The 22,510-nt window shown below is 38.6% G+C and overlaps 2 protein-coding genes across 2 annotated transcripts; one reads left to right on the top strand and one right to left on the bottom strand.

Moving 5' to 3' along the window:
* The first annotated feature begins 2,901 nt into the window (after positions 1 to 2,901).
* Positions 2,902 to 12,067, top strand: LOC128859183 (phosphatidylinositol 4-kinase alpha). Its single transcript, XM_054095958.1, has 11 exons — positions 2,902 to 3,520; positions 3,599 to 3,812; positions 3,882 to 4,895; positions 5,555 to 6,050; positions 6,167 to 7,141; positions 7,207 to 8,009; positions 8,676 to 9,626; positions 9,718 to 10,634; positions 10,700 to 10,888; positions 10,960 to 11,206; positions 11,262 to 12,067. Exons 1-11 carry the CDS (start codon positions 3,437 to 3,439, stop codon positions 11,645 to 11,647), a joined length of 6,276 nt encoding a protein of 2,091 aa, XP_053951933.1. The 5' UTR covers positions 2,902 to 3,436; the 3' UTR covers positions 11,648 to 12,067.
* A 54-nt stretch (positions 12,068 to 12,121) lies between these two features.
* Positions 12,122 to 14,045, bottom strand: LOC128859186 (putative Dol-P-Glc:Glc(2)Man(9)GlcNAc(2)-PP-Dol alpha-1,2-glucosyltransferase). Its single transcript, XM_054095962.1, has 5 exons — positions 13,777 to 14,045; positions 13,389 to 13,713; positions 13,192 to 13,334; positions 12,959 to 13,135; positions 12,122 to 12,896 (listed from the first exon to the last, which is right to left on the bottom strand). Exons 1-5 carry the CDS (start codon positions 13,930 to 13,932, stop codon positions 12,345 to 12,347), a joined length of 1,353 nt encoding a protein of 450 aa, XP_053951937.1. The 5' UTR covers positions 13,933 to 14,045; the 3' UTR covers positions 12,122 to 12,344.
* Between the last annotated feature and the right edge of the window lie 8,465 nt (positions 14,046 to 22,510).

Here is a 22,510-nt window from a genome sequence, read left to right as displayed (position 1 = left end):
AAAACGCACACTTTAAAGACAATTTGTCACGCATACAAAGTTATTTAAGTGATTCAATAAAAATTTGTTGGGTTATTTTCTTTGAATGGGCATTTTAATGCGTTTTTATATCCAAAGCTAGGCAACACTGCAGTAGCGAGAGAGAGATTTGACTGCCGAAAGCAGAAGAACACCAACAATACCTGCACTCGCGGGCAATGCCACCAGATGTTAAAAAAAAGTAAAGCTAAATAAAACTGAGTGAATTATTTAAATAATTATTAAAAAATGTATATTTTACAAAATTATAAACATGACATTTTAATTAGAACAACTAGAAAAATGTCATGAAGAAAGAACTAAAACTCCGAGACACAAAATAATAAAAATAACAAAAAAAAAAAGATAAATCAAGTTACGAAAATGGTAATCTGGCCATACTGGAGCTAAGACACGTAACTAGTTGTCAAATTCGCTGAGCGCAAAGTAACGGGATCACGATAGGCGCCACCTCATTATTCTTTCCACCATGGATAGAATGATAATGTGCCGTGACGTCGGTACGGAAAACAGAGAACGTTAATGTATAGAGAAGTCTCAATGACAGGAAAGTGTTCATTTTCGAGGGGTACTCGTCTCGCGAAGACAATTTCACCACAGACACATTTTTCAACAAAAATTAACAGTAAGGGGCTGAATTATGTAAATTTAGCAGCAGTCGATAAGAATTTGTTGGTGATTAGAAGCAAAGAATGCTAGGTAGCTTTTTAATATGACCTATATATTTGAATTTCTCCAAATCATCCAAATTATGTACATATGTTATGTCTGTCTGTCTGGTGTCTGTAAAACTTTGTTGAATTCCCTTCAACTGAATCAAAATCCTCTATAGCAAACGCTTCATTACCAGGCGCACAGGAAGATGGCATATGCAAATGTAAATTTGTGAATTTATATACATTTGTGAATTTATATACATTTGCGCATATGTATATGCTGTGTGTATGTGTGCTCACCAGCCACAGCTCAAGATAAAACGGTAAAACTTCGCAAGAAATCCAGCGCGCATTCAAAGGCGCAGCGCACATTCATAGGCACAGCATTGTATGTACAGTAACCTTGACATGTTTACAGGCACCTACAAATGCTCTGATTTCAGAGTAAGTTTCTAACTGCAGATATATGCATATGTTTTGTGCACTTTTTATCAATTGAAAAACTACATACGTAAAGTAATCTACTAATTAACTATTTGCCTACTATCAGTTAACATAAAATAATTGTTTCCAAATTTTATCTTAGTATTAAAATGTCCGAATCAGACCTTTTTTTTAAGCTACTTGTTTTCTTCTGCAACTTACTGTATGCTCATGCGCGCACTTGACGCACAGCAGCTGCGGCTGTCGAGCATTTAGAAAGACATATTTACATATATATATTTTTGCATACATATGTACGATGCCGCGGGCACTCGACTTGACAAAAATTGAAGATTTATCAAATATTGGCAAATAATTCTACGCGAAATATTCCAATATTGACTATTTTTGAATTGTCGAGAAAATTGGCATATGGGCGGCTCGTTTTATGAATGAAAGTTCTTGCTCTTAGAACTATGAGCTCGAATTTATCAATGAATTTTTTGAAGATGAGTTTTTGTTGCACAGTACAATAGTTGAAACTGTTCGGCGCCGCCGCGACTGTTCAGCGCTATGGCAACTAGAATGATGGCCGCTACGCCTGCGTCTATGACTGCATTTTGTTCTTGTAGTCGCTAGGCATGGAATTTTAGCTTTGAACGACATACGCATTTTGAGGAATAAAGCGAATGCCCCGTGTGTGCGGTTGTATGTACATGCATATGTGTATATTAATAAGCATTGTTTTGCTTGAATTCAATATTTATATTTGCATATGCCATCTTCCTGTGTGCCTGGTAATGAAGCGTTTTGTATACAGAATTTTTTGATTTGATCAATTGAACGTACATATATATATATATAGTTAGGGCATCAAGTGTGCATATACGCACATGCACATATGTACGTCGATGCAAATGCAGAAGAAGTTGTTTTAGCATTTGCAGGAATTCGATCATTCGAATATTTACACCCTAATTATTGCATGAAATATGATAAGGCGATGCTCGTGAGGTAGGTCATGTTGCTTCAGTGCATACATATGCGTGCAACACTATTTATTAAAGATGCAATAGAACTTAGTTGTCCCATATATGCAAATACGTTTCTTTGAAGTTTTCCTTTATTTATTTTAAAGTTTTATACTATCTAGAAAATGCATACATACAAATGTATGTATATTATTATTCCCTGTAATAAAATGTAAATTGAAAAAGATTTGGTTTGCCAAAGGAACAAATAAATGCATGTTCAAATGTAAATACATATGTCGATATACCAAAACACTTGTATGCTATGAATTAATTTCGACTCAAAAAATTAGTAAAAATTTTCATCAAATTTGTTTAGTTTTAAATTTACTAAAACGCACATACCAAAATGTGAGACGTCGTTTTATAATGAATTTTTACAAATTAAATCAAAATATTAAAGGTACTTTGATTTGAAATGTTGGCGCATACATTCAATCATTTTTTCTTCATCAGCTTTGTTTGAAAATACAAATTGAATAAATTTTCGTTTACCAAGGGAACATAAAAATGCACAAGCAAATGCCTTGCAAAATGCCGTCGGCATTCGTCAATTTGATTTCATACAGAAACCAAAAACTGAGCAGAGCCAATGTACTTGTACATAATTCACTGTAATCAGCCCTGTTAAGAACTTCCCCGCTGTCGAGTTAAGCGAGGTGAAATAGTGTTCGCGGTTTCACTTCATTTTTGACAATTCACACTATTCGTAGCTCGTGAGAATTCTCTATATTTAACGTTCTCTGCGGAAAATGAACAAGAAAAAAGATGAGGAAGAATAAGCGAAAAGGAGTGGAAAGCCGAGGATATAAAATAGATGGTGTACACACACATTTGCACGCGACACATGTGAACTTTTCTACATGGTGTACCCACAGCTGTTGCTTATCTATCGTTGTTTTGACATTTTTTATGGTATTATGGTGTATTTTGCTTTCATGTTTTTTTTCGTTGAATATTTGAGTTACCAAATATAAATAAAATTCCAAATCAAGTCAAAATCAAAATATTCCCAAAAATATGTACTAGGAAGCATCGAACTTACATCTAACAGTTGCTAAATACTATTTATGTGCGGATTAATAAAAAAAATTTCTCACACATTCGTATTCTTAGCTTTTGTAATTTCTAACATCTCGTACTCTGGTCAGCTTGGCAGTGAGTAATGTATGTCCAAATCAACAGAACGTTTTTTCATACGATTTGGCAATAAAAAAGTGAAAATTGCGGAATATTGTTGTAAATCTACGAAAAGATTCAAAAACTGTGTTTTTCGGGCACACTGCAATGACGGATACGTTTTCTTATCAGCGTACCGTACAGAGCTTAGCTCGAGTGTTGGCGCGCATAGAGCCAACGCCTTGGGACAAGGTAGCGATTGATTTTCACGGTCAACTTCGAAGTACATAATCGACTTTTCACCTTTGACTCATACTTTTTGTTTTGTAGGTGCAATCGCTCTTTCGCTATTGCCCACAAGAAAATGCTGCAGGCGTTTTTTGTCTTGATGCACGAGCACAGGACGCGGTAATAGCGTTGGGAATTTATTTTTTGGAAAGTGGATGCCAACATGAGGAGCGCATTGTACCGTACTTGCTGCGACTTGCAAAGTGCATGCCGAAAGCCGTTTGGGTGGATGATGCGAAATGGAGCAAAATAGACCGTAAATGAAGATTGTGTAATTTGAATGTACTATTTTACAATTTGTAAATGTTTATTTTTGTTTCGGTAGGCATACCATCAGCAGAAAAGTTTAGCTTCTGCTTGAATACCTTGCTCTCCGACATTGCCTCAAAATGCCCAGATCTACGTGAGGAAATCATTCTCAATCAAGTAGAGACGCTCAGTGCTTTGGCAAATATCATTAAATCCAGCAAAGACAGTAGCTCTGCCCCACCACCCATCATACTTTGCAAGGCCACCGTACCATTACTTTTCGGATTGGCACGTTCAATGGGACGTTATGCCAGTCAAGACCCTCCATTGCTCTGTCGCATATTTCCACGCGAAGAAATGCCGGTAGTTAAACAGAATGGCCGGGATGGTGGCAGTTTTAGTTCTAGTGAGCGCATTGCATGCTTCTCACAATTCCGACCGATAATACCACGCTCCATGTCCGGTAGTCTGAGCCAAGACTCGAACGAGTGGCGCCTACGCCAATTGCAAATGATTAACGGCATCGACAAGCAACGCCCACAATTACAAACATATTTCTCTGTGCCCTACGATCCGCGTACACATTTTTTCACAAAAACCGGTTCTAGTTTCAATCAATTTCCCAACATGCGTGTTTGTGAAACACCAACTAAAACTAAAAAACTGTTTATTGTGCCACCTTTCCCCATACAACACCTGCAGACTATCTTCGCGGTGGCAAAAAAGTTACTTACCAAAGAGACGCTAGAACATTTGGATGAGCAAGCAAGCGATATCTTTGCTTTACATCAAATCAAAGGTTATTGCTACAAAAGTTTCTCGGAGACACTTAATTTAGTATTGGTAACTTTACTGCGGGAGTTGCTACAGCATCAAATCGACTTGCCTACGCCGTTTACTAAAGATGTTCAAGAATTTGTGAAGCGATTATTTTTGAATGGCCAAACAGAGCTGGCAAACAAACAGCAAGATCAGGAGAAGGAGAAACGCGAGGAGAACGGAATACCAGTAGTGAACAAATACAAGGTGAACGTAATGGCAAATGCTGCGTGCGTGGATCTGCTTGTCTGGGCCATACGGGATGAAACAGGTACGTAAAAAGCCGCAAATTATTAGTTGAAGACTTTTCTTTTTTCTTGAAAACAATGCAATTGAGATGATTGTAGGATATTCTGCCTTAGTCTTATTAGTTCACTTGAAAAGAAGGCTAGATTTTTTCAAGGAAAGAAAAAAGCAAAACATTTTTGAAAAGGAAATATCTCCGTTTAATGATTTAGTGTAATTACATTTTTTGGTATTTATTTTTTATTTAATTTGAATTATTCTTTTCAGTTGATGATGAGTACAATGTACCTTCATTGCAGTTGGGTTTAAAAATTTTATTAAAAAAAGGTTGTTAATTTTTAAAGGTTTTTGTTTTGTTTTGAACCGGTTTTTTGTGCGGTTCTGCGCATGCTGAAATGTTCTTTTTGAAAAAAAAAAAAATAAGAAAAAATCATTCGAAGTACTAATTTGGACATTCATAATATCATTTAATTCATTATCACGCCAGTTTAGTAGTGGTAAAGAGATAGCGTGGCATAATCTGTCTCATTTGATTGCATTTCTTGCCCAATATTTTTATAGTTTTTTGAATGCAATTTTGATTTTGTTAAATATACCTCTTCTTCTTGTTTAATTTATTTTGTAATCTCGCACTGCCTTCTGGAAATACGCGATTGTTATTAACTGCGTTCCATTCCTTTTTAGAGGCCGACAAACTGTGCGGTCGCCTTTCGCAGAAGCTCAACTCAGTACTGAGCCATAAGATTGTTTTGGACCATATGCCGCTGTTGATGGTTTGTCTCGAGGGGCTCGGCAAGTTGGCGCAAAAATTCCCAAACATCGCCGGTACATCGATATCGTATTTGCGCGACTTTCTTGTAGACCCAAGTCCAATACTGGCCAAGCTTCATGCTTACTCGCAGCAAACGCTGGCGCTACAAAAGAAAGAGAAAGAAAAGTTGGCGCCCTTCAAAATCGTCGTACAAAATAGCGAATCACGTTCGACTGTTGATATTTATGGAGAAAATCAGAAACTTGCGGGTATGCGTTCGGGTCAGGCGGCCTTCGAAGCGTTGCGTGATGCAGCGATTGAGAATCTAAGTATTGCATTGCGTTCAGCACACACTTTAGACCAGTATTGCGTGCCGGCTTTAGTGGCAAATCTCTCGAATCGTCTATTCACTGCAGAGAAGCATGAGTCGTAAGTTTGAAGGTTATTTTTGTGGGTCTGGATATATGGAAATATATGCTCATATTTAAAGACTATATAAAATCCTGCTTTTTCGCATGTAACCCATTATATTTCCCCTTTCATAGCGAATCTACGCTGGTAAGCCTCAACATAATCGTCATGCTTGGTCACGTAGCCGTCACACTGAAGGATACCTCGAAGACTACTCAGAATATTTTGCAATTCTTCATTCAGCGTTTCTGCAAAGTACCCTCCGAGCAGAATGCGCTTATTGTTGATCAATTGGGCTGTATGATAATCTCACAGTGCGAGCCACATGTTTTCGAAGAGATTATGAAAATGTTTTCGCGCGTTACGGTTCAGTCGGCGTCGTTGGCTTACACCTCGGATCAGGAACATCGGAAGCAATTCAATAACGTGTCGGATGCGGTGGTCAATGCTTTGGGTAATATTGCGGCCAACATACAAGGTGACGCGGAAATGCTCGAATTGTTGGGCAAACTGCTCGAACTCTTTGTGCAGATCGGTCTGGAGGGCGAGCGCTCTTATGACAACAATACACCGGGTGCGCAGAAGGCCAGCTCCAGCGCCGGAAATTTGGGTATGTTGATACCCGTGATTGCGGTGTTGGTGCGTCGCCTACCGCCGATCAAGAATCCACGTATGCGCTTGCATAAATTATTCAAGGATTTCTGGGTGTATTGTGTGGTCATGGGCTTTACAAATGCTCGCCTCTGGCCAGCCGATTGGTATCAAGGAGTGCAACAGATTGCAGCCAAATCGCCCTTACTCATTTCGCAAACGACACACAAGTCCGACATGCGCGAATTGAACTACACGTCGGCAATCAAAAGCGATTCGGTCAGTTTAAATGAGTTGCGTAGTCAAATATTGCTATTGCTGGAGCATCCCACGGCCGATGTGACTGCTTCGATCAATAAGCTGACATTCGCACAGTGCACTTATCTCCTAAGTGTGTACTGGTTGGAGACGTTGCGGGTAGAGAATTCAGAGGAGCCAAGCCTAGAACCGATTTTGAGTTATCTGTGCGATAATGCGCTGCAAAAGGACAAATCTGGTATCTGGCAGTGCGTAAAATGGTTAGTGGCGAACGAAATATGTATAATTTTCAATCAAACAACGTACTACTATTCCTCTTTCGCAGTGTTGCCGATCAGGTTTTCGAGAAGTTCCGCAACGTGCTCTTTGGACATGATGAAATACGCGAGAAAGTGCTCGAATCACAGGCAATGCTTTTGCTCGTCTATTTTAATCACATACACAAGCAAATTCAGTTGGTCGCCGATCAATATCTCTCACAGTTGGTCGATAAATTCCCGCATTTACTGTGGAATCGTCGTGTGCTCTGGTGCATGTTGGATATTCTACAACTGCTTGCATTCTCTTTAACACTAGATCCGAACGAAGAGACGCCGACGTTACGTGTCGTGTCCACACCTTACACGCTGCAACTCATGGATTCGCTACCGGCACGCGAAAGTCGGCTCAAGGATTTCGCTGATCGTTGCCAGGGCATTGTTAATGAAGCCATGAAATGGGCGCCGCGCTCCACACGTTCTCACCTACAGGAGTATCCAAATCAGATACCCACGCCGGTGCTGGCACATCACAGTGGCTTGGCTTTGGCCTTTGATTCGGTAGTGAGCAGCAATACCTTGTATCCGAATGCTTTGGCTTCGATCAATAAGCGTCCGAACTGTGTAAACAGCAATACACCGCGCTTTGTGTCGGTGTTGTGTCTGCGCAGCAAATATGCTGGTGAGATCTCAGGACTGCTATCAGTACTGAGCGAGGAAGACAAGGCAGGATTGGCTGACCGGTTGGTAAAGGATGTGTGGGATGCGTGCGCGGAAAAGAGCGATGCGCGTCACCGTGGCGCATTGTGGCGTGCCACCGCCTACTTGATTATATGCTCCGATGTGAATCGGAAGCTTTTGCATGCCGTGGGTGAGTTGATGAAATGAAAATTAAAAAATATAAAAATGCATAGGAAAAGTTAAAGTTCCCGATGCAAAAATATGTTAATGCGCTTTTCACGTAAGGTCAGAAACGTTACTCCGATAAAATTCCACTTTAGTTTTATACTTAACAGTCAAAACTGAATTTTCTATAAACAACTTTGGTATGTCTCATCCGAATTGGTCCCCGCAAATTTTATTTTAAATTTTTATGGCATACAATTCAAATTTTTTTGTCTGAAAGTTTTATCTCATTCAATTTTTATAGCCAAAAAACGAATTTGTAGGATACATAAATTCAATTTTAAATTTTTATTTTAATAAAAAAATTTTTATCGAAAAATAATATTACCTGAATCTCTTTCTCATTATTTGATTGTTCTTGATTCGTCAAATCTTTTACCAATAGAAATTTATCTTTTTATTTTATTCTGGAAATCTGAATTTATAAATATTTTTTAATTATATTTTTTTTTATTCTGGTGAAATTTTTTTTCTAAATCATAAATTGTTTTTTGTTTCTCTGAAATTTTTTTTTCAATTAAAAATTAATTCTTAATTAAAAGAATTCTTTCGTTATTTTACCTTTCAAATATTTTCATAAAATTTTTTTTCTAAATACTTTTATTTCTCTCCACCCGACAACTGTTTTCAGCCACATCTCAAGTGGAACTATTTACGGAATATGCCGTGGAAACCGCCGTGGAGTGCTGGCAGTGGGTGTTGACCGCACGCCAAGATCTGGAACTCTGCTTCATTCAAGAGATGGTCAGCGCCTGGCAGACGACCTTCGAGAAGAAATTGGGTCTTTTTTCCGACGAGGTGGAGATGACCATACCACTTGCAGCCTATGAAGGCTGCAAACTGGTCTCAAAGCCCATACAAATTGCACCACATCTAATATGGCTGCAGTTGCTATCCGAAATGGTAGATACCGCCAAGTATTGCAATCGTGACAAGGTGGAAATGTTTTGTCTGCTGTTGCATCGCTGTCTGCCCATTTCGAAGAATTTGAAACAGAATCGCCAAGTGTCAACAGTTGGATGTCGCTTTAAGCTACTGCAATGTGGCCTTTCGTTACTCCAAGGCAATACAATACCGCGTTCTCTGGCGCGTAATATACTGCGCGAACGTATCTATAGCAATGCATTGGACTATTTCTGTGGCCCGCCCACATGCCCGAATCAGAGCAAGGAACAATTACTGGATGACATTTTGATACTGTTGAAATTCTGGCAGACGATGCGCAGCGAGAAGAAACATTTAGTCACCTCGGAGGTAGGCGAATACGATATTACGGCGGTAGCTTCGATGCAAATGCTTTCGGTGAAGCAGAACGCGGAGACGGCTTCGTTAATCAGTGCCGGCGACGTGGCACGATCGATGTCGACGGGTGGCACCGGCGGCTGGTACAACACCATACCGCACTCTACATCGACACTATCAAAACGATCGAATCGTTCGAAACGACTACCTTATCAGAAGGACTCATACGACAAGGATTATATGAAAAAACGTAACTTGATTTTGGAATTGTTAGCCGTCGAGTTGGAATTTCTCATTACCTGGTACAATCCGAATAGTCTGCCCGATTTGGCAATACCTGGTGAGTGCAGCGGCGAAGCAATTGAAATTTTGTAGCTTGTGATGTAATACAATATATTACATTTCTGTTTCTTTTGTAATTCGCTATACAGGCGAAGAGCAGGTCAACGAGTGGCGCGCTCGGCCATCCAAACTGAACTTGTGGCGTGATTACGCGCGCCTTGCCTGGGCTTACAACCCAGCACTGGCCGTTTTCTTGCCGTTGCGCATCAAAAGCGCTGACTCGATTGAGGAGGAAGTGTCGCGTTTGGTTTGCGCTGATCCCATTGCTGTCAGCCACCTACCGGAAGCACTCAAGTATCTGTGTAACACGAAGAATCTGCTGCATGAAAGCCCAGATCTGGTTTACATTCTCTCATGGGCACCGGTCAATCCTATTCAAGCACTATCATACTTCTCGCGGCAATACCCGTCGCATCCGCTGACCGCTCAGTATGCCGTCAAGACACTCAGCTCCTATCAAGCTGAATCCGTATTGCCATACATTCCACAATTGGTGCAAGCGTTGCGCCACGACACTATGGGCTACGTGGTGGAATTCATTAAGAACATTTCTAAGCGTTCTCAGATTGTAGCGCACCAATTAATTTGGAATATGCAAACGAATATGTTTATGGACGAAGATCAACAGCATAAGGATCCGAATTTGTACGACTGCTTGGAGGCGTTGTCGCAAAACATAATTTCTTCGTTTTCAGGTGCCGCCAAGCGTTTTTACGAGCGCGAATTCGATTTCTTCGGCAAAATTACAGCTGTGTCGGGTGAGATACGCTCTTTTCCGAAGGGCATCGAACGAAAGAACGCTTGCCTGGCAGCATTGTCACGCATACAAGTGCAATCGGGCTGCTATTTACCCTCCAATCCCGAGGCAATGGTACTGGATATTGACTACAACAGCGGCACGCCCATGCAGAGCGCAGCAAAGGCGCCATACCTGGCACGGTTTCGTGTGTATCGCTGTGGCATAACTGAGCTCGAAACGCGCGCCATGGAGGTGTCAAATAATCCGGTTAGTATTCGAATTTCGCTGTGCATCTAATTTTATCGAATTACAAACGTTTTGATTCTTTACAGAACTCGCAGGAGGACGCTAAGATGACGCTGGGCGTGGAATCCTGGCAAGCCGCTATTTTCAAAGTAGGCGACGATGTGCGTCAGGATATATTAGCGCTGCAGGTCATAACCATCTTTAAGAATATATTCCAGCAAGTCGGCCTAGAGCTATTCCTATTCCCATACCGCGTGGTAGCCACAGCTCCCGGCGTAAGTATTTGCGGCACCCTGTACGTATGGGACATAGAAAAAGATTTAAATTCATTTACCACTGAGTTTAGTGCGGCGTCATTGAGTGCGTGCCAAATGCCAAGTCACGCGATCAGCTGGGCCGCCAAACCGACACTGGGCTCTACGAGTATTTCTTGCATCAATACGGCGACGAGAGCTCCAGAGAGTTTCAAGCTGCACGCGCCAACTTTGTCAAATCCATGGCTGCGTACTCGCTGGTCGGTTACCTGCTACAGATCAAAGACCGGCACAACGGCAATATAATGATAGACAAAGATGGGCATGTCATACACATTGGTGAGCACTTTTTAAATATATTCTTTTGAATTTTGTTAACCGCTTGGCACTACAGATTTTGGTTTTATGTTCGAGTCTTCGCCCGGTGGCAACATTGGTTTTGAACCGGACATGAAACTCACCGACGAAATGGTTATGATTATGGGTGGCAAAATGGAAGCGCCCGCCTTCAAGTGGTTCTGCGAGTTGTGCGTGCAAGGCTTTCTCGCAGTACGTCCCTATCAGGATGCCATTGTATCGCTCGTTTCTCTAATGCTTGACACCGGACTCCCATGTTTTCGCGGGCAGACTATTAATTTATTGAAGCAACGATTTGTGGCGACTAAGAATAATAAAGAGGCAGCAGCGCACATGTTGGCGGTGATAAGGAATTCATATCAAAACTTCCGCACACGCACCTACGATATGATACAGTATTATCAGAACCAGATACCATATTAAGGGATGTAACAGAGATATGTGCGGAAAGAGGAGATTATACCGCGTAGAAAGAGGAGTAGGTGAGCACGGGAAGTGAACTGTGCATGATTTGAGGACGGTTAAAGGACGAAGAAAATTGTTGGAGGTTATTCACTATTCACTCTTCGCAAATTTTTCTTGAAAATTTGTGTGGATGTTTGGTTGCACTTCGAATTTGTTATTTTTAGATTTTAAGTGTACGACTTAAAAAAAAATGCTAACATTTTAGTGATTTGTGTGCTTGTAACGCGGCTAAGAATGTGTTGCCAAGTTTGTCCTATGCAGTATTTGCATATTATTACAATATTGATGTTTCAAACTTACATATATATAATCATATATTATTCAAGTATAAATGTTAGTGGTGCTATTGCGTGAAAATATATTCAAATACAAACAAGATTTTGATGTAGCAAAAATTTAATTCTGAAATTAAATTCAATATTATATTTATTTAACTGAATTGCAAAAAAAAAATCAAAATAGGAAAATTGATTTATACACAAAATCTTAGGTATAGGCGTTGAGCATATGCGCATTTCTGACTTACATACATTGATAACTATGTGCATGTGTGCGATTAGGCAAAAAGCAATACCTGATCATTTTAGTTTAAACATCTTACTTTACGCGTTCAACTCCTTAGCAAAATGAAGCAAATAGAGCGATGCTGCGACTATTACCAAATAATGCGTTGTGGTTCCTTGTAGTCCTTCCATGCTATTTCTTTGGTCAAAAATATATAGAATGTGAAGGCATTGAGCGCCACATAGCAACCCAGCTCCAGCCATTCTGCCCAGCGCCTTTTTACAAGCGGTTGTGTATGCAAGCGGTACAGCACGAACGGGATGAGAAAATAGCGCAGCTCTAGCAAGCGTTGGAAACACAAAACCAGCACCGTAGCTATCCAAAACATCAGCTTAAAGCTGGTGCGCATATGCTGCAGGCCAGAGTGTAGCAGAGCCAAGGCGAATACATAAATGGGTACCATAGCATACTTAAACCACTCGTAGCGTCCGTAGAACCGATTCCAAATGTAGAAGATGTAATGACGATTATCTGCAAGCAAATACGGATGCACTAGTGTATTCCATTTGACGGTTAGCATGCCAATGCCGAACAAGAATAGTACGATCAGTTTTTCACGCGACAGACAACGCAGAGTGGGCCGCAGTTCATGCAGTGTATTGGAAACTCCGAAGATTAGTGCAAAGAGACTGAAGTAGAATATCTGAAATAAAATATTTAAAATTTTTGAGAAAAATGATAAAGGTTTTTGTAGGCTTATAATACCTGTGGCAAATGTAAGGTGGCTTCATGTGCACGTTTATCGCCAATGACAATGGATCCATTTAGGAAGACGAAAAACACAAAAGGCAGAATTATGATGAGGTAATAACAGCCTTTACGTAATATTTGCCAGATGCTGCGCCCTAGTAGCCGGTATGCAGTAAGTATACTCCACAGCACCTGCAATACAGAGGTTTAATAAGAAAGTGTAAGCATTGGCGTAAAAGAAAACAGACCTTTGGATTAAGTAGCTCTACTTGCTGTCTTTTAATACCTTTGGCGCGTGCGTAGTTGCCGCTCAGCACATCCAGTGCCATTATACCAAAACACATAGCAACCCAGACTACATTGGTCTGACGCACCAATACACTAGCTGCAGCTGGAATAATACAGAAATTAATAAATTTCTTATATTGAAAAGGTGGAAATTTACCATAAACAGCTGCCTGTAGATGAGACTCCTTGTGCCAATAGTAGTAAAAAAGCAGCACAGTCGTAAGTGACAACGTATCCGTATAGTATAGATGACTAAAGAAATATAGTGGTGGCAGAGCACCTACAATGATGGCATCGAGCGCGGCAAGCTGACCATAAGCACCACCGAGCAGTCGACGTCGTATTTTATATAGCACAATTATATTCACCGTAGCCGCTGCAAGCGATATACATCGCAAACCCAATTCCGTACACGCGCCCAACGGTATGAGAATCAAAGAAACCAGATAAAGTCCTGGGAATGTTGTAATTTTCGGGTCCCACTAAGAATATATCGTCAAGCATTTGAAATTAAACACGTATGCAAATAATTCACTCATACACACCACATCGAAGCGCTTATTGCAAAAATGCAGTCCTTGTCGCAGATGAAACTCTTCATCAATTACGGTTGGAGCAGTAGCGTAGACACGCAGAAATAGCGGTAACGAGAAGGCCAGATATAAAATGGGCAAAAATACCGGCCAGAAGTACTTTTGCATATTCGCTACTATTTTCAAAGTACAAACCACTGACTACTGAATAGCAAATAGTATCAATAGTGATGTGGAATGAGAAACAAATCCATTGACAAGTTGATCATTTTGTTTACGAAAATGCATATAAGAATGAATGAATGAATGTTGGCAATGGAGGAGAAGGTTGATGAGTTGCCAACTACGGAGCTAGTAAGGGGTGCCAAGCCAGTGTCAAAATGCAACAAAAATTGTGTACATTAGCATGTGGAGCTGTTTAATTTTGAAATTACACAAATGCATATGTAAATATTAAATTTTCGTGAGTACATCTACTTATAGAGAAAACAGAAAATCACGTTTGCATATATTGAAAGAACGTTGCCAAGTCGTTGGGTAGTGTATTGGTAGCAGTAGTGAATTAGTTGGCAATACTAAGATGTTGTAAGGTTGTCAGCACTGCACCGCCATATTGATGAAAAAAGGAGTCGTCGTCGTCGTCGTCGTTTCTTGATTTCTCGGCGTGTGGCGCTGAAATTTTCTGCATTAAAAATATAAATTCGCTGCGAATCGTTCAGTAATTGTCTTAATTATATTAACTCGGTAGATTGGCGTTAATCGATGTAAACTAAAAGTAATTGTGTGTGCTTTAAAATAGTTTGGAATACGGCGACTGGTGGGTCGTCATCGTCGTCGCAAGCGAAGTGGAGAAGAGCCGCAATTGGTAGATAAAAAAATTGACAAGCAGAAAAACGAAAGAGCAAGGGAAAAATAAGTTTTCTTTTTACTTATTCCAATGCGGAATACTAGTCTTCAAAGTGTAGTTCGTTTTTCCGTTTGAGAAATTTTTCACAAAGTGCATTTGAGTTTTAAATGTCAGGTGTGGTTTTTAAATGTGACAAATCATCTAAAATTTTATGTCGGAATTGTGAATATATTATATAAAATATATACATATATAAGTGAATTATATAGTGTGCGCATTGTAAAGAAGGAAAAACGGCTGGAGAATAATAGTGTAAAAGAAAAGGAAAACGTACGAACATAAAAATCGAGCGGAAGAAAAAACGTAAAAAAAGAAAATTAAAGGAAAGGCAAGGAATCAAGTGCTGTGTAACCGCTGTGTACCTGTGCGTACGTGTGTCGCAAAGAGCAGCGGCGACAGCGCGATTCGGGGAGCTAGCCAGCTAAATAGCTGTCAACGCAGCAAAAGCAGCGGTTCCGTTAGTGAACACTGAGTTAAATTGATTGAATGAACATTAATAATTTTTTTGGGAATTTGCATGATTCTTGTAAGTTAAGTATCAAATTTTCCAAAAAATGTAAGTGACAAGTTTGGAGATAACTAGTTGATTGGAAAATTCCCTCACTCTTTGAGCACGGGCTAGAAGTAATGGCAAAACCTGCGACAGCAGAGATTGCGGTGCCCTCAGTCGCTCGCTGCACAGCTTTACTGGAAAATCGTTGAAGTCATGTAGAAAAATGTCTGGCTATCCTTGAAATTGAGTCCTACGCCAGGAAGAGGGAGGGAATAGAAAGAGCGAGCGAGAGTGAACGGTCGCACTCGTAACGCCAACGGCTCTGCCTGCGCTATAGGTAACTGCTGCTATCAAAAAGTGAGACGAATAGAGCGTCGCTTTCGTATTAGTAACGTGCAAAACCTATTTCTCCTTTGAATTGTTTGCGTTGAAGCGAGTCGTCTATTTGGTAAATAATTTTTGCGCAAAAGATTCGTGCTGCCAATTGCTGCTCCAATGACGAACGCGAGATTCCCATTGAAAGCGAAGTGGTAAAGAATAGAAAAAAAGTAGTGTGCGCGAACTCTCTGAGTGGTTTTATCGTTGAAAGATGAGTGAATATAAATTTAAGTTAAACTGTAGTGATTATTTAACCAAAAGTAGTGGATTGATAAATATTTGGTTAAAAAAATTGCAAATCGTATTTAAATGAAAAACCTCTAGTAGTTCTTAGTAATTTATTATGTTCAGTGGAGCCTTTAGTCGGCAAGTTTAGCAGCTAGTACCGCATTTGTATGTACAGAATTTTCCTAGATTTCCACTCGGCTGTTAGTGCTCTCATCTGTATATTCCAATGGCCTTTTGTTTCCGTCTTCAGTTATTGCTTTCTCTAATAGTTGTTGCTTAGAAAATTTTGTATTCGTTTGTTCGATTTGCTCTGCTGATGTGCGCTACAGAAGTCGCGGCCACCTATTGCGTTGTATATATAAGAGCCGTTTTTGTGTGAATATTTATTTTCTATCCATTCTTTATTTCAAATAAATATAAAAGTAAATTTTTTTTCTTTGCTATTTCCACCTTGCGTTACAAGTTTATTTGCTCATCCTTACCACTATCGTCAAGTGCTTTTCTTAAGCCCCCTTGCTGCGTTACCGCGTTCATCGTGTTTCTTTGTTCTTTTCTTCAACGAAATTGCTATGCATTCTTTTTCTCTCTATTCGCTTTCTACCATCGCCTGCATTGAATGCATTTCTGTCATCGTTGTGAAAACGAGACGAAGCGACACAATTCAACGCAATTTGTCACTTTTTCTCCTAGTTGCTTTTCTGATATTGTTTCTTCTGACATTTCAAAACCTGTACAATTTTTTTTTTATAGGTTTTAGAAAGGGAGTAAAGGCTACACGAGTGCATTGATTTCGTTTTCAAAAAGGGTAAAAGGTTGCATACAGAAAAATAATGCCAGAAAAAATGGTCAAAGTTGATAGTTCGATTGCCTATTTCGATTCTGACGACGGAAGTAGAAATCGATAACGTGCTCTTCATATTTCTACTTGCTTTGTGAATTACTCTTAAAAATTTACAAATTTACAAAATTATATTGTTTGCTCAACATGCATGTAATGAAAGTAATTATCAGCTCTTAAAAATAAGTGAAGGGATATTCGTTTTTTTATATCTTATTCTGACTGGGGCTATGGTAACTTAGGTACCCATATATATGTATATAGTTACGCCTCACATTTCATCATGTCCCACTTTTATACATATGTATGTAAATACCTACTAACTTACCTGCACTTGCTTGCAAAAGAAAGTAAAGTCCTAACTTCGGGGCTGCACTGGTGTAAAAAAAATCGACTCTCAGCCTTTATACGCTTTCCATCATTCATATCCCCAAAAACAATGCACTGATGGTGAACTTTTGTATGGACATGTTTTGGTTCTGATCTCGTTCTCTTAGCCACAAAGCAAACATTTAGCTTTAAATTTAGCTCATAAATTTTCAATAGGATTGGGATCTGGGCCTTGGAAGGATCATTACATCACGCAAATACCTTCATCACGAAGCCATTTTTTCGTCGTAGAAGCAGAGTGCTTAGTTTCGTTATCCTGTTGAACTATATCCTATATCCTACTACGGTGAGCCCGACTAGTGGTGTACTTATCCTAAGTAAATAGTATCTACGATACCAGCGAACGCAAAGCAATAAGCGAAACGTCTCGTTCTTGAAAGTCAGCCAGCCCAGCAACACGGATGATTTTTTTCTCAACGAACTTATTGATGTGGCAAATTGGGCGGTGCGTGTATTGCCATTTACATATACGATTATGTATAACTGCTATCATAAGACTTAAGCGCGCGCGTCAAATATCGACCTGCCTTTCTCTGCTGCTAATAGTTGAAGGTAATAAGTTACCCAGTTGTATATCATTTTAGTTTTCTATTAATGAAATTGGTTCATACAATCTCCATCGTGTTTTCAATCCACGCGTTTGTTTCCGATGCTGGTGCATGTTTGGAGTAAATTATTGTAAAGCGTTTTTCAATTGGCGAGGGTCGATTTTGGCGCCCTGTGGCAGCCATTTTGTTTTGGTGACATCTGTCCAATCTTTTGTTTATTATTCAGTTGTTTATGCCAAATCACCACGACAAGTTACACGATTGAACAGCACGTTCAAATGATAAAACTTTATTATCAAAATGAGTGTTCATTAACGCAAACGTTGCGCGCATTGCGCCATTTTTCGGTAGACGTGGTGGCCCTTCCAATTTCTTATGGCCCATATTGAACCATATGGACCTAGACGACATGTGGTTCCAGCAGGACGGCGCTACGTGCCACACAGCAAACGCCATTTTATTCCATTACAACATCTACCCGCCCTTATTGAAAAACCCTTTAGTTTCAAGCAGTCAAGATATAAAATACTAAGATACCAAAAAACTAAGCCACCAAATAGATACATACGAATATAGCTGAAGTTTCAGGTGTCGCAATTTGTATACAAATTATAGAGTTGAAAAAGCATAGCATTCGGAAAGACTCGGCTTTTACTCTCGCTGAGGTTCTTAAAATAGTGTTTTTGTTGGAAAAACGCAAAGCACTGCAAAGAAATGTGCGGCATATTGCTGTAGTTTCATCTTTTGCCGAATTAAAATCCACGGCGGACGAAACATATTAAACAGATGATAATATAAACTTAATACCATATTACTTACAGAAATTAACTAATAAAATTAAACAAAACCTCTTAAAATTCGGTTAAATAATTATTCTTCATGATCGAATATGATTTAAGTTATTATTATATATTATCAAAATCAATTTCACAAATTTGAAAGAAACAAAGATATATGCTAATACTTGCACGACAAAATATATTGGACTCGTGTCCATTTTTCATAGTAGGCAACGAAAATATAGTTATTTGTACACGATTGTACAAGTATGATATGTTATAGGTTTGCTCTTTAACTATGGTGGAAAAGAAATTTGTGAGGGGAACTTCAGCTGCAACGTCACTCGGGAGATACAGACGAGTACACACACTCGTCCAATCAGTGTTTGTTCAGATAGCAACGAAGCAACACGAGCGAAAGCTCGCATATCACCAGCACAATCTTGGTTTTTTTTGTAAACACATCCCAAGTGACGAAGGCACATCAGCTGATTCTGTCAAATTTGGCCGACTTGCGGTCTGCTCTTTAGCTCACGTCATAGTTTACGATTTTATTTGATGAAGTTCATGGGAGTGTAAAATTTGTAAAGCATTTAAATTTTTAATATTTCTATAAAAAAAGTTGGGTATGAATATAAAGAGGCACTCAGTTCAACTGAAAAAGTTAATTATTAAAAAAGAGGAAAGGGAGGAATTAGCTCAGAAAGACATTGGCAAAAAATATTCATTAAGGGGTTATACGCTGTTATGAAGCAAATAAAAGACGGGTTGTCAATCGGGCTGAAATCAAAAAACCAAACAAATTTTGTTAATATATTAGATTATCTAGTAATTAATCGTTCGGCTAATCAAAATAGTGAATTTTCACAAAATGGCAGCTTTTAAAAGAAATGATTTCGATTTTTACGTTAAAATTTGGCCTTAAATTGATTATAAAATGGAAAATAAGTATCAGATTTACAAAAGGAACGATTAATTACTAGAAAATGTATCTTTAAAGATTGAGTTAAAACGGTTGACCGATCAAACAAGCCGTTTTCGAGATATCGTGTACACCGACTTGAAAAATGCCGTTTTGAAAAAAAACACGTTTAAAGTTTCAATACCTACCGTAAAACGTGCCGAGGCATCTCTACATATTTAGGTATAACTCCGAAAGTATTGCTTAGATCTACTTCAAATTTCGTGCGTATACTTTTGAATATATGTACATTACAAAAATGCAATAAAAAAATCTATTTTTTTGAAAGTCATAACTGCGTATAACCCCTTAAAACAAGCAACAGGATGTTTTACAATAAGCAAGTTCAGGGTAGATGGAGCTGTAGACACATATTTCAAATTTTTTTTTTTAATTTTATTGCTCACTCGTTGAACTTCTGCTATAACTTTTGAAAACTTTAGTTTTAGCTTTTCAAAAATTAGGTTAGGTTAGGTTTGGCAGCCTCATCGCACATAGAGACAACGATGCCACTTAGACCACGAAATGGATCCGTTGTGAGCCGCGGGGGCTGGGCTACATTTCCCTCTCCATATTGAACCATCCTGAGCTTTTGACAAAGCGTAAAAGGTTGTTAATACCTAAAGTATATAGATTATCTACCATATATTCGTTAAGAAGTAGGATTTTAAAAATCGGTTCCTGCTTCTGGCTAGAGCCGGTCATGTGCAAAAAAGGTGTTGAATTGTTTCCAATTCCTCCTCATTTCGGCAGCTACGACAGAAATCATGCGTGTAAACGCCTAATCTCCTTGCATGATTTCCTATGAGACAATGTCCGGTGAGGGCCCCTACTAAGGTCCTGATTTGAAGTCTACTCAGTTTTATAATACTCTTGGACAGACGTAAGTTTAGCCTTGGCCATGTTTGCTTAGCAATTATTCAAAAATTGATTTATATATGTATATTTCTATAGCATACACTTGATCCAATTGCAAAAATGATTAAGGGGACAGAAAAAAAAAAATTATTTTTCGAAATTTTACAGGTATCTGCCCTTAAGAATTTGAATCAATCTGAAAAAAAAAATCAGTTTCCCAAAATATCTTTCTGTTGAAATATCGGCTATTAAATTTTTTTCCCGCACAATGATTTTACTATATGATTTCTGTGCTCTAAAATTAATGCCCATATAAAGCTTCAAAATGACCGTAAACATTCCGTGTAATGAATTTTTTTCTTTTATCCTGGCCGCGTTTTTGGCATAATTAAATATTATTAAGCAACTCAAATATGTTTCGTGCCACACGCAAACTAATTACTTGTATCGAGTTGACTAGAAAAAGCGACACTGGTAACAGTTGACAACCGCTTATTTGGCTAACTATACTCCTTACTCACGCAGCAGTTCCTTTAGCCAAATCCTTCCGTAATGTGTTGATAATTGCAATACTATAAAATGGTAAGTGGACACTGATCATTAGAGTGGTTTGATGATGCTATTGCTGCAACAACTAATTTCAAATATTTCAATGTACATTAAACGTTATGCCACACTAAACGGAAAGAGAGAGAAATAGTACAACAACATGCCAATTAAATTAAATTGCGCTTAATGGCATTTTATTAATTTTTCTGCAAAACATTCAGTTTGTTGAAGTGTAGAAAATGTCAGCTTAAACTAAATGAGGAAAGCAGCAACAGCTATTACATTATCAGCAAGTGACGTCATTGCAATACATCACAAACTTGTGTTTGCACTTGCATAACAGCGCTAATTGTGCAGCGCGAAAATACAATGCATTTTTCTACATTCGCACATTGACTAACAGCTGGTTTTCTATTGCATATTTTGGCTTCTAATTTGTTGCTGCTTTTCGCACTGTGAGTTCTTTCTTTTTATTTATTTTTTCCTTACTCTCTGATTTCCTACTGTCACACGGTTTTTTTTTTTTTTTTTTTTTTTTTTTTTTTTTTTTTTGCCGCTGTAAGTTTACACAAAAAAAAAAAAAATTAATACTTCAAGTTCGTGTTACAGCTCATTTTTTATTCAATGTCACTGATGCAAATTGCTTGCTGTTTTTTTTTTTTTTTTTTTTTTTGTGTTCTACATTTTATAACAGCCAACTGACATAAGTGAAAACAAAAATTGGGTATTGATACCGTCCTCGGTTCATCGTAAAAGCGGGTACCGGCATCATTTTCGAAAAAGTAGGGTCCGATGACTCCGCCATCCCAAAAACCACACCAAAAGTGCAAAATTTTTTCTTGAATGGCACGTTGCACGACGTTTTTACAGCGTGAACTGAGTACTACTTTGCCGTGAGTTACGTACGAAATTTCACGCATATTTCACGGCAATGCAATTTGTATGGAATTCGACGGTTCTTTCACGTGACACGCGAAATTCTTCCTTCCCTGTTAATTATATTTATTTTTATTTTATTGCTGAAATGAAAACTAGTCGTGGCTGACCTAATATGCTCATCGATGTTGTATTTGTCGGTTTATTCTGTTTGCGTTTTCTCATGTTCGCATGTATTTACTGTTTCAAAAGTTTTGACATAGAATAGATTGTTCGTTTAAAGTTGCTGTTTTAGAGGGAGAATATTCAATTGTATTCACTTAGTTGTGGGGTAGAATTTAGTTTTTTTTGAGGATAGTAGTGGGATAAGAGTACTTTTTGGAATTTTGAGTAAGAAAAGGAATATTGAAATAAATGAAATGTTGTTTTCAAATATATATGTATGTACATATAATATTTTAACAATATTGAATCGATGAATCGCATTTTTTTTAAACTGACTAGTTAAACTAGTTTTTACTTTTCCAATAATGAGAAGTGAGTTTTACCGAAGAATTAATTTGTCGCCAAAAAGTGTGGCTTGTAGGCTTCTGAATTGAGCAACAAAACGAGAGACTGAAACACGCCAAGGTGGAAAACTTGAGGCTTTGACCAACAGAAAAAACGTTCGAAAATTTTACCAAATAATTCTTTAAAATAAATAAGGAAACTAATGTCCAAAGCATGTTTAAATTCACTAGGCAACACTTCCTTCCAACTTGCTAAATGTCGGTTCCAACCGAAATTAAAGTCTCCTTACCCACTAAGGTGAAATACATACATATATCAATAAAATTTCGTTTTGAAACAGCGGGCGTAAGAAGCATACTATGTTTGGCTGGCACTTGACTTTAAATGGGTAATTTTCGTCAATTCCGTGAACACTTTTCGAAAAAATGGAC

This window comes from Anastrepha ludens, chromosome 3 (genome assembly GCF_028408465.1).
Source record: "Anastrepha ludens isolate Willacy chromosome 3, idAnaLude1.1, whole genome shotgun sequence".
NCBI lineage: Eukaryota > Metazoa > Arthropoda > Insecta > Diptera > Tephritidae > Anastrepha > Anastrepha ludens.
Note: the sequence above shows the minus strand (reverse complement) of the source record. Positions and strands in the feature narration are given on the sequence as shown.